The sequence below is a fragment of the Drosophila busckii genome, chromosome 2L, assembly GCF_011750605.1.
Source record: "Drosophila busckii strain San Diego stock center, stock number 13000-0081.31 chromosome 2L, ASM1175060v1, whole genome shotgun sequence".
Lineage (NCBI taxonomy): Eukaryota > Metazoa > Arthropoda > Insecta > Diptera > Drosophilidae > Drosophila > Drosophila busckii.
In genome coordinates, this window is record NC_046604.1 from 15,737,981 (window position 1) to 15,750,526 (window position 12,546).

Genomic DNA, 12,546 nt, shown 5'->3' on the forward strand with positions numbered 1-12,546 from the left:
GCGCGCATTTGAAATGTACTCGCTATAAACGCAACTGCTGCAGTTAAATAGTTTATTATTTAGTATGAGAAAAATATGATTGCTATTGTAATTATTTTTTCAGCTTCAATTAGATATTTAATTAAGAAAATTTATGATTTTTTGCACACCTCCCTTGAACTACAATAAATAATCGCTGTAGGAACACACTGAGACATATGGTTTATTTATTTACTATAAATTTATAGTATGTATATATATATATGTGAAAATTAATCTTCATATAATTAGGAGTTTTGTAATTCGTTTATAACTTAAAATGAACATAATCACAACAAATGAATATAACACAGTACATTTTGTTTAGGTTGCTTTCTTGCTTGCTTCTCTCAATAAATTTCTTTATAAATATAATACTCTTTCTGAAATATTATCATGTGACTAACAGCTAAATTACATGTTAAGCTAATTTGTGTGTTTAGCGATTTATTTATTATAATTTATAATATTTTCGTTTGCTTTTTGGATGGTGTTCATTTCCGACAATTGAAATCGTTTACATATTTACGTGTCTACGTTGAAGAATAAAAAACAATTAAAAATAAACTAAATTCCAAATTAGTTTTTAAGCAACAGCCTACAACTAGTTTGTAGTAAATATATGTATATATATATGAGCGTTATATTATGGGACTTGTGTGTGTGTGTGTGTGTGTGTATACATATATGTATGTAGGTATATACTATAGTTGACTAAAAGTTGGCAAACGCAAGAGCAGCTCTGAGCGGCGGGGCTGTTCAGCAAAATGTCTACACATTGTAGGACAGGACTTAACCATCGGCCAAAGCGGGCGTCACCCAGCCATATTTCTCATGCGTCTTGACCAGCGAACGGAACGACTCCTCTGCCTGACGTCTGCAAATAGAAATCATATGTACGTTTAATAAAGTTTCATTTAATTTTATTTATATAAACGCACCGACTAAATTCCTTTGTACTCTTTCCTTTGCGCATTATGCGTCCCTGTCCCTTGACCACGCTGGCCGCAAACTGCATTATGACCGCCTCCACAGTATAGGCACTGGCCCAGCCACGTGGCGTCAGCAGCTCCATGCATATGGCACCACCCTCCATAACATAGCCCTTCTCTATGCGTGGCTCCACCACGCGCATAAATGGCGGCGCAAATGGAAAATTGTCGGGAAAGCTGAGATGCAAGAGTATAGATGGCATGCTCAGCTCAACCATATCCCGGGCCAGCGGTGAGTCCGGATCTATGACATGAAGCCGCACATGCCACTCAAATAGACTGTCGTTCACCAGCTCCACCTACAATTGAGAAAATAAGATTAGAATTACAAATTTCAGAACAAATACCAAAAAAGACAAATAAAATGACATTAAAAAAGGCTTATAAGTAGAAATACCAAAATTTTAGTTTTAGAAGTTAACAGAAAATAAAAATATTTAAAAAATAGCAATAAAAAGGATAATAAATACAAATTTAGCAATTTTTTATATTAGAAGCTAAGAGAAAGGGAAAATAAAAAAAATTATACATAAAAATTCATAGATTTTTTATGAACTTCTTTTAGTAAATCTAACTTAAGCAATTCCATATTATGTAATTTGTTTAAAGGTCTTTTTAGCTAAAATTCTATTTTGAATAAACATTCCATTCCAAATTTTGAACAATTATTTCTGCTTATACATGCGTGAATTACCGTGAAAACTGAATCATTCTTGTTCTGCAATCGTTCCATTTCGCGATATTCCTTCATAAGACGCCGAGAGCGTATAGTCTGATCCGGCGCCGTCAGCAGAGAGCGCCCAGAAGTGGGCGCCACTCTATAAAAAGTGAAAGGAAACAAGCAAGTTTATTAAGTGTTTTATATGCGAAATTTATGAAACATACTTGTGATCCTGACGTCGTCGTTTGCCTGGAGATTCGCACAATGGCTGCTCAGGAGCAGCGCGTACCACAGCATTCTTGGCGGTGGATGCGCTGCCTATGGCGACAGAGGCAGCAGCTGCTGTTGTGGAGGCAGCGCCAGCATCTGCTTCCCCATTATTATTATTATTATTATTAAGGTTGTTGTTGATGGGATTTCTGTTGTTGTTGTTATTATTATTATTATTGTTGCTGCTGGCGTTTAGCTCGGCAGCATCGACTTTATCGCTGCTCTTGTCATTGTTGTTGTTATTATTATTGTTGTTGTTGTTGTTGTTATTGCTAGACTTGTGGAAGATTTTGCGGAATGCAGTGACAACCCTTTCTTTGGAACGTGATGACATCTTGGTGTAGATTTATGCTCGTATTGCTCTAAGCTATAAAATTGCAGTGGGCGTGGTCAGTCAGTCTTGTTTCAATAATTTCAAGTGCTGCAAGTAAAAAGATTACAACAAATATTATCACATATTTTCACAATTGCAGAGATTGTTGTAACCTTGAGCACAATAAAATGCAAATCTGAAATATATTATAAACGAGCAATATACTCTTTGAAATGTTGAAAGAGTAAAGTAAGAAATATTTAACAAAATAGATAAAACTTATTTATGTTTACAAAATACACCTAAATCTTTTTTTTTTAATTTCAAAGAAGAAAAAATATTATTTTTATGTGTCTTTCAGAGTATTCGCAATAGAGCGCAGCTCATAAATAAGCAACAACATCCTTGAAAACATGTTCAGCAAAGAATACAAAAATATATATGTATATATGTTAAATAGTCAACTTAAGGCAGCCAAGCAACAACAATAGCAACAGCAAGAAAAAGGCAAAACAGCAAAATAAAAGGAAAATAGAGCCGACAACGACGACGACAAACGATATACAAAATATACATACATATCATATATATATATATATAGTATGTTCATATATAAAACTTATTACGACGCAGCCAACAGTTGCCAGGCGTGCAGCAATATGGGGCGGGGGTGGATGTGGGGAAGTAGCAGCTTGGCATGCCATGAAGCAAACAAAGCATAGCTCTATCTCTTTCACACTTTGCTGCTTTATCGTCAGTTTAATGGAAGAAATTAGCAGGTAGTGATGCTGTATAGGATTATATATATATGATATATATATTTATGCCAGCTTAGCTGCTGACCATGAGGCCCAAATTGTTTCGCAAGCCGAAGGTCAACACTAAGGTTCAACTTGCTGCCAAGTCAGCCCATTTATATGTGTGCTTGCTTTGGCTATAACCAAAGTCATACGGAAAGGAAAAGGCCCGCTTAAGTATTTGCTAGTTTGTAACTAAAATGAAATGCATATTTGCATTTTACAAGTTAGCCTAAAAGACACACAAGTCACAGCTTGTGTAATTGTGTAAAATGGAGGAAGAAAATGTTTTGAAAATATAAAAGAATTGCTTCGGGCAGATAGAAGAATTTACATACCAAATTCGGTTGCACTAACTCTTATAGTCTCTGAGTTCTTGTTGCTCATACAGACGGGCAGACAACTCGGTTTGTCTTGCTGATCAAGAATATATATATTTGCTTCTGCCTATTACATCCATTTGCACAACTTTTAAATAGTTTTTTGTTGTCACAAGCATAATCACAAATTACTTGACAGAATGTTTTCTATAAAAATTTTCGTTTCTATATTAATAGTTTTACACTTGACCAGCAATACCGCATTGTCCAAAACCTTAAGATCCAATCGAGTTACGCTATCACAGAAGTTTCAGGCTGATGAAGTGACAGAAGACGATGATAACTTTCACTTTTTAATCACCGGGGGCTATCGCCCAAAAGACAATAAGCTTGCTAAATATACCGTATTCTTGACCAGGGATGAGCCAATAGAGTTTTTTTTTGGGACTAACCTAATATGCGCTGGGTCAATAATAGCAAAGGACATTGTTTTGAGTGCAGCACATTGCTTTTTTAATGATTCAAAGTATTTACGTACACATATATATACCGTGTAATATATTTAATTTATGTAAATCAATGAACTTTTCAGTGGTGACAGATTTGCTGATGAACGATTTAAGGCCGTCGCTGGCACACCGCGTCGTTTAGAACGGACAAACAATACTCAAATAATACCAGTTAGAAAAGTCATACCGCATCCAGGTTATTATTACAAGTATAATTTTCATGACATTGCAGTATTAAAATTGGTAAAGAGCTTCATCATTAACGATGAATTTGTTGCTGTAATACCGAGAATGGATGAACCTCCATGGGTCCGACTATCATGCACTGTAGTCGGCTGGGGTTTAATGTATGAGGTATGTATGTATTGTTTGATTATTCTTGTAACTGTTTTTGTTGAAGCTCGTTTTTTTTTTTTTAGTTTGGTCCCGAGCCCAACGAGTTATTATGTGCAAATGTAGAGATTCTATCAAAGTCTACGTGTGCAAAGAAAGAAATAACTTTCTTCTTGGGCCAAATATGCGCTGCCAATCCAGATGATTATGGGATTGACGCCTGCCAAGGCGATTCCGGGGGTCCACTATTTTGCAATGGCAAGCTGGTTGGTATTGTCTCCTACGGTGCCGGGTGTGGTCGTAAAGATAAGGCTGGGTACTACGCTGATGTGTATTATTACAAAAATTTTATAGACGATAATGTAGCAACTCATTCAAAGGCGTTAAATTGTTGGTACTATCGACTTCTTATTGCGTTGTCTAAATATATTTACTAACTAACAAAAACGAACGTGGGGCAGTTATTTGTAGGCTTTGAGCAACGTTGGTGCTTTTGCTTTCAGCAGCGTCCATGAAAGATGAAACCAGAACTAATTGTAAGCAGCATGATTTGCGAAGCGCATAGAGGGGCTGACAAATTGAATGTCGTTTTTATGTTCTTGTTGCCGTATCTAATCTTATCTGGCGCCAGAAAAATCAATATAAACATTTAAGCCCAACTGCGCTTGCACGGCTATTATAAGCACTGACCTATCCCGGCGTAATGTAGCCTTGGCAAATTTATTGTTATATTTAGCTGCATAAGCATGCATATAAACAATAAAGACAGCGCCCTCTCTCTCTCTCTCTCTCTCTCTCTCTTTCTAATTTTATACTGTATATGCATATAGCTACAATTATTGTTGGGCGCTGAGGGCAAATGGCAACAGCGTCGACTCGTCTAATAATAAAATATTTTGATGCACTGTAATTAAGTTTGATTTTAGTCGATTGTACAGCAATCGAATTTAAACTTACAAACATTTTTATTGATTGAATTCGTACTTTGAAGTTGGTATTGTAATATTTGCAAAATATTTGTGGAACGTACTTAGGCTTAAATTGCTGTCTAGTTGAGAGCGTGAGAACGTTGACATGCCTAGCAACAATTATATTAAACAAAAGTGTTTTGCTGAATATATGCGCATATGTATATAGTATATGTATATATGTAGCTTGGGAAAATGCTGTGCTTTGTTGTAGACTAGGCATGCAAAGTTTGGGTTGCATGCAAATTTGCAGCGCAAGCACGAAACGCCAAATGGAAAATAATAATAAAATTGCACGAAAAACGAAACAATGTTAGTTGCAAGTAATATTGACTTTTAAAGTATTAATTGCTTTTCAAAAAGCAAACGCCATTAACCAACACTCATTCACGCATGCCAATCAGCAACTGTCAGGCTGCATTGCCTCTCGCTGCGCTTTGCCTCATCATCAATCAAGCTTACTAAGAGCGTCGGGGGCATTATGCATGTATCTTTTGTTCTTGTTGTATTTTATTTTTAAATATATTATATGGTGATGGCTAAATTGAATTAAGCAATATTTTTGCAGCAGCTGCTGGCATTCTGATTAATCAAATGTGCATTTAGTTTAAGCTTCCTGGTTTGAACAAATGAATTTGCTTTGTGCTGCAAGTTCGTTGATCTCTTACAATTGGGGCTTTGCAACGTCTTAAAGCATACATTATGCTTTTCAATTTCAACCCTTTAATTCCTAAAGTATGTATATGCAACGCTTAGGTAACCAGCAGCCATTTATTAAATTGCTCTCAACACCAATAACTAGCACAGCAACAATAACCATTTGAACTTGAGTCTATGGGCGTCATGCTGACGCGTGTGTTGTCATCTGATGACGGCAATGGACGCCACACACACACACACGCACACACATACTTGGGTCACAAGGATTATGGCCCTCGTGTCAGATGTAAAGTGGTCTTGTCAGTCTATTCGATTTTCTTGTTCGTTTTGCTTCTGGTCTAAACCCAAAAGTAACATTTAATGCAAGCTGAAGCTGAGCTAATGGCCATAAAAGGTGCCTAAATTAACTGCCAAATTACTTTCTTCTGCCCATTTACATTTTTATAGCTTAAAGTAAGGCTTAAGTAGTTTGCAAAACTCTTGCAAGTTGCTTAGAAGAAACTTCTTTAAGCAGATATATAAAGGAACGTCTGTTTTTTCTTATCAAAGTCAGAAAATATTTTAGAATTTGACTAAGCTGCATTTAAATTGCAGATATATAAAATGTAATCTCTTAACTTTGATTACTATTTTAATAAAGCACTTTTGCAACTTGAAATTTAAACTTTTACTGACGTCATCGGAGCTTTTGGATAATCGAGCAGGACCAAGCTGATAAATTGCTCTAGGTACTTGAATCGCACCTGCCTGTCCCACCCACACACACATACATAAGCACGTATGAAAGTAAAATTGTTTATCAGCTGAAACCGTCTAAGAGCTCTCATGTAATATTCATAAATCCCCCGCTTGGGCACACGCATTGAACTTTATCTAATCGACGGTACTCTTTGTCTATTTATAGCAACAAAAGGCTGTGGTGAGGGTGGTGGGGGGTTAGTTATTCAGGATTGGGACATTCATGCATAAACAATTTACGACGTGCGTAAAACGTTTGCAATTCATTTGCAAATGCAATAAATATAAAAGAAAAGTCAACAGAGAAATACCAGCTTAGAACTTAAAGTTGATCAGCTTCGATTTAAATGCGCAGCGTGTGTTAATATATATGTAAAAAATAAAAAAAAATAAACCCCTTTTGGATTACACTCTTTACTGCCTTTTGCTCTTGTCTGTGTCTCCTTTGTGTCGAGCAAGCGCCAACGTACATTTCCTCATGCCTTCGCATTGGATTCCATTCATGAATAACAGACTGACTGACACACATACACACACACGCACACACGTACATAAATAATTGAACGAACTTTGGCTTCTTGGCAGCTCTACCTCCCACACAAAAGCTTTTGCTTGCTGCTTACAGTTTGTTAGTGTGTGTGTGTGGGCGTTCATATGTCAGCTGTAAATAAAATTGCCGCATTATTTCTACTTTATTTGCTGTCACTAAAGATTCAAAGGATAAGACAGCCAATGGATTCAGCATATAAAAAATCGTTTCCTAAATTTAAAAATAGTTTTTTCTTGCATGTACTCTTTGTTATCAAGCTTTTATTATTATTCTTGACTAATTGTAATATTCTTTGTAGTACGCATTACATTTCGTAATTGTTTACAAGAATTGATAAGAATATATGGAAACTAGGTTATCAGTCAAGCTGACTAAGGCAACAATTAGAATAAAAATGTATGTTTCTCGTTAGTTTAGGCACTAAGGCTTGTAGTAAGGCATATTTAATACAATTACTAAAATAAGAGTACTGAAAGCCTTGGCCTGCGCCAAGTTTAGCCTTGAGTGGAGCTCTCAAAACAAAAGCCACTACAAATTTTCAGTATCAAGTTCAATGAAAAGCTGACATTGAATATGTTCCAACAAATCTATCCATCAACGCTTATACGCGCGCCTGCTCTCTCAAGCTCTCTCTCTTACTCTCTCTCAAAAAAAGGAAATCCAATAGTCAAAAACAAACATGCACACAGCTTTCAGTGTAGATGTCAAAAGAAGCTGCATTTGAGAATGACAGCCAACACACATACACATGTATAAATAAAATAATATATAAATATGTCTATTGAAAAAAAATAGCAGAGGCACCACCATGGGGCCGAGGTCAAAAGCTTATAATTGCCAATTGAGGCAGGCAAACATCAGCGTCGCAGTCAGCTGCGACGCCTCACAAAGGGATAGATAACGGCACGCACCACATACACACAAACACCCACACACATACATACACATGAAAATATTTATATGGTTACATTTATTTGATTTTGTTGCTGTTTGCCTTGCAACTTGCACTTACCAAACGCAATATATGTAATTTGTAATTTGTGCTGCAGCGCTTATCATAAAAAAAACACTACACAGTTTATTCTGCAAAAATCAATTGCATTGCACTTTTACAATATCCTTAGCACAAATCGTACTGTCAGTATATTAATTCTATTTTAGTTTATTGCACTAGACTACACTTTGCATTTGATTTGCATTACGGCTGCAAGCGCAGTATTATATTAATTATTTATATTTTATTCAACACCGCGCATGCGACCGCACGTCCGCACTCTTCTGTATTTTTCTTATTTTTATTTTTTTTAACGACTATCATAGTAGCGAGTGGAGGTCGGACAATATCGTCATAGCTGTGCTATCGATTATTTAGATTTTTATCCGCGCTCGCATAGCAGTGAGTTAACATTACTGCAACAGCAACTTTTAGGCAGTTGGCAACACTACTTGGGCGTTCAATTTAAATGCCATACAGCGACCAAAGCCGTTTTATTTGCTGTGCAGACATTCCTATGCCATGAAACGAAAAACTCCTGTGGCTGAAGCTGTGCATTTAATGCCTTTTCCAACTGCTTTTCGTAGAGCACAAACGAGTGCAGATTGCTAATGGATATGTGCAGGCGTTGGGAGAGCAAACCGGTGACGAGCACATCATCCAAACGAAAGTAAGGTGAACGCTGAGCTGCGCCATAGAGCTGCCTAACCACATCACGCGAGTAAACAATTGCAAATCCTGGACAGAATGGCGGCCAATAGTATTGATCATATTCGCTGAAGCTAACGCGCCACTTGGACACAAAGGAGCGCAGCACACGATCCTTGGCATTGATGCTGCAGAGCAGCAATTGCTGTGGCTGATGTACCAAGCTGCTGAGCGTATTGTTGCCCACTCGTTGTGGCAGCAACAGCGGCGAATTGAGAAACACATCATCATCAACTTTGATCAAATGTTGCGCCGCCTGACAGTGGGTGTGGCACCACTTCAAAGCCATCACATGCTTGTAGGTGAGATTATAGTAGGTATCCTGAAAGTTGCCCTGCAGCAGATCTCCATGCTGCTGCTGCTCCAAAAGCAGCTGCGCCTGCAACGTTTGATTGTCCACAGCGCCAAGCAGAAATATTAAACGTATGCCGGAGCGTGGGTGAACAATGGTCGCTCCTCCCCACGTCTGTCGTATCACAGTACGCTTAGCTGCATTTTTGGGTGCTGAGTGCACCAGAATTAAACTTTCTATATGTTGCGCACATGCTGCTTGTTCAATAATGTAATCAAGAGTTATGCAGATTCATCAATTGATTCGGCTGCTCGCTGTAGGATTTGCTTAGATCCACTGCAACCAATAGTTCCGGCACTATCACTTCACTATCCGGCAGCACAATATACAAGAACAAACACCCACTTAGCCATAGGCACAATTTAAATGGTGCATGTTTAAACATTTTTATAATTTAGTAAGTTGTCACACACTATTATTAACTATTTTGTTGGCTGTCCTCAACCGCCAACAGCTGCTTACTAAAACTAATTCTATATCAATTAGAGCTATGGGCAGCGTTTTGACAAGCTCATTGATAAGCTTTCAATTTCGATAAGAGTTTAATGTAGCTGAAGATTAAATACACTATAAATTTTAAATATCAATTATCAAACGTGTGTTTAAAATTTCAACATAAGAAATAAATTTATATAAGCAAAAAAGCTTATAAAGTTGTTAGACCTAAATCCTAAATATTAAAAGTCCGTTTATAGCTTTCAAATTAATTTACCGAATTTGTGTTAAAAATTTCAGTATTCGATAAAAGTTAGTATAAGCAAAATGGTTTATAAAATTGTTATAGCCAACAGCTAGTGTATTATCTATCGACCAATATTTGTAGATATGTTACTTTGTTAACCAGACAGAAATGAGCTTTGAGCTATTGGACCCCCTTTACCCATTTAAAGTTGTACAACTTTAACTATTTGAAATATAATATGTATATTTGCTTGATGTTCTTTATTGAACTCGTTATAATTGTATTACTGGAAAATTTGTATATTTTTTTTTTAGCATGCTGTATAAGGTTTTCTTTTTGTTAATATTAAATTCAATTTCTATGCAAATATTGCTTTACATATAGGTATATATAAACTGATTAATATATGTATATAATATAGTAGATTGTTTATCGAAAATTTTCTACTTACATTGAAATGCGCACAATTTAGACATAGGTTTTTGTATATATATATCTGAACAGATTTATCTTTTAGTATATGATGAGTAATTTCTTTATCTAGCAATATGTAAGTAAACCGTTACAGTTGGCGTTTATATGTATGTGTGTGTGTGTGTGTAGTTTGTGTATTGGCTGCAAAAATATTATTAATTTATAGTTTTAGTATATATGCTATATAGGCAAACAATTATGCTACGCACTAATCAACAAATTTATGCTTATTTTTTTTTTTAATATAGGCAAACGCATTTTTTACTCGTGGAGTTAAATATTTTGTAGGTTTTTTTTTGTAATATTTTATAAATATTCTTTCAAGCACTTTGTTTAGCTTAAATATAAATTATATTTATTTAGAATTAAGTTTCTTGTTTATTCATTATATTTATTTGTGTGTAGCATTTTCAACGGAATCTCAATATTGCAAGGAAGATATTTGGCTGCGTTACGTTTTTTTTTTTTAGTGGTATTTAAACCCTGGGCTAACTTATGACTACAGTTTATATAGAGTTATATATAGGTGTAGTTGAAAATAAATAAAAAATTATAAGCAGAAATTATAAAACTGAGTCGTTTTGCAATTTTTTTTTTATTTTGTATAAATTTGTTTTCGTTTTCTTAATTAATAAATTCAGCTAGAAAATAAACATAAAAATATACAATTAGGATTAATTGCAAGTTTAAAGTTTAACGAGATTATTAGTTTAACGCTAAGTCTAAGGTGCAATAATTGACTAACAATGAGTTTTGGGGAAGGGGGGGGGGCCGTGGGGAGCGCGAGGAAACAAGCGTGGGAAAAGGTCGCTGCTTCGTCACCATCGATGGTATTGAAGTTCTCAAACAAGTAAGGATCAACAGTGCAGCTGCAGGATTAAGAGAAATTAAAGCTAAATAAGCAATTAATGTTTGGGTTGCTTGCTTTTCATTGTTTACAAAAAGTAAATGAGGTGAGAAACCCCCGAATAACAACATGTTGAACAGCTTAAGAGTGTGGGATGTCTGTGTGGTGAGTAAGAAAGTGTGTGTGTGTGTGGTGAATAAGCACAGCCAGTGTTGAGTAGCGTGTGTTTCTGGTTTTAAAGTATAATCTCTGTGGAACGACGCTGCAGTGGATCACAGCTATATTTGCCATTGTGTGTGGTTATGGTCAAGGGCCTGGGCGGTGGCAGCGGCGGCGGCGGCGCTGGCGGCCGCTTGGGTGTCAACGTGGCACTGGAGCTATCATCGCGCGCAGCAGCAACATGACTGCTGCCGCTGCTGGGACGTAATTTGCGCCGCTTCACTGGCGTCTCCTGCAGCACTGCGCTCTTGCGTATCGTCTGCTGCAGCAGCGCATTGACATCGATGGCTGGCCAAGCGACCAGCGAAACGCTTCGTCATAATTGCTTGCGCCAGCTAACGGCGGGCGCCTCCACAGCCGCAGCTGGCGGCGCTGCAATATTCGAGCTAAGCGAATAGTACTCGGCGGATTGACTAAGCGAACTGGCTTCCAGCTCGCTGGTGGCATCGCTATCGCGCATTGTCTGCTCCTGCTGACTGCTCAGCGGCGTCAGCGTGCTGCTGTGCTCCAGCTCGGGCGTTGGCGTGCCACTCACAATGGTATGATCGACGGCAGTGCAAAAGGATTCACGTTGTCCAGTGGTGTCTTCTTCATCGGCATCATCGCTGCAGCAGCAGCTGTCGTAGCTCTTCAAGCTGCTCTGCTCATGCTGGCAGTGCTGGCAATCCTCGCCCTCATCCTCATACTCAGCTGCCAGGCTGCTGCTGCTGTGGCTGCAGCTGTTGCTGCCGCTGCCGCTGGAATGCGCCTGCCCGCTGCCGCCGCCGCCGCCGCAGCTGCAACTGGAGCAGCTGCTGCAGTAATCATGCAACGCTTCGGGCGCAAATCTTTTGCGTTTAATGCGCACACATTCATTGCGCGCCGTTGTGCAGTTGGCGGCGCCCAGCTGCACATCCTCATCATCGTCATGCGACAGCTCGTCCGTTTCTATGGTGGTATTGGAGTTCAGCGAGGCGCGTCGCTGCTGCCGACGCTGCTGCTTGGCAAGCGGCGTCAATTTCATGGGCGCACCGCCGCCTTCGCTGGCCACTTTGTAGGGAAAGTTGCTGGTAGCGGTGCTGCTGTTGTGCTCCGTTATGGTAGCTGCATCAATTTCAATGGCTATGGCTGCCGCATGCTCCTCGCTGGACTCCTCCAGGGA

At 38.1% G+C, this 12,546-nt stretch overlaps 2 protein-coding genes across 2 annotated transcripts; one reads left to right on the top strand and one right to left on the bottom strand.

The window, feature by feature from the left end:
- Window positions 1-240: 240 nt before the first annotated feature.
- On the bottom strand, window positions 241-8,407 carry LOC108594452 (ubiquitin-conjugating enzyme E2Q-like protein CG4502). The gene is made up of 5 exons (XM_017979627.2): window positions 8,142-8,407; window positions 1,896-2,362; window positions 1,705-1,828; window positions 960-1,309; window positions 241-895 (listed from the first exon to the last, which is right to left on the bottom strand). Exons 2-5 carry the CDS (start codon window positions 2,273-2,275, stop codon window positions 811-813), a joined length of 939 nt encoding a protein of 312 aa, XP_017835116.1. The 5' UTR covers window positions 2,276-2,362; window positions 8,142-8,407; the 3' UTR covers window positions 241-810.
- LOC108594451 (trypsin-1-like) lies at window positions 3,552-4,653 on the top strand. Its single transcript, XM_017979626.2, has 3 exons — window positions 3,552-3,897; window positions 3,964-4,234; window positions 4,300-4,653. The coding sequence occupies exons 1-3, from the start codon at window positions 3,572-3,574 to the stop codon at window positions 4,648-4,650; spliced, it is 948 nt and encodes a 315-aa protein (XP_017835115.2). The 5' UTR covers window positions 3,552-3,571; the 3' UTR covers window positions 4,651-4,653.
- Window positions 8,408-12,546: the final 4,139 nt, after the last annotated feature.

What these genes read in the sequence shown, in the direction of transcription:
- LOC108594452 (XM_017979627.2), bottom strand. Translation starts at nt 2,275, where the DNA reads ATGTCATCACGTTCCAAAGAAAGGGTTGTCACTGCATTCCGCAAAATC. An exon ending in AGAATGATTCAGTTTTCACG is followed by an intron (nt 1,310 to 1,704) that starts GTAATTCACGCA and finishes TCTCAATTGTAG; the next exon opens with GTGGAGCTGGTGAACGACAG. An exon ending in AGTACAAAGGAATTTAGTCG is followed by an intron (nt 896 to 959) that starts GTGCGTTTATAT and finishes TTCTATTTGCAG; the next exon opens with ACGTCAGGCAGAGGAGTCGT.
- LOC108594451 (XM_017979626.2), top strand. Translation starts at nt 3,572, where the DNA reads ATGTTTTCTATAAAAATTTTCGTTTCTATATTAATAGTTTTACACTTG. An exon ending in TGCTTTTTTAATGATTCAAA is followed by an intron (nt 3,898 to 3,963) that starts GTATTTACGTAC and finishes TGAACTTTTCAG; the next exon opens with TGGTGACAGATTTGCTGATG. An exon ending in GCTGGGGTTTAATGTATGAG is followed by an intron (nt 4,235 to 4,299) that starts GTATGTATGTAT and finishes TTTTTTTTTTAG; the next exon opens with TTTGGTCCCGAGCCCAACGA.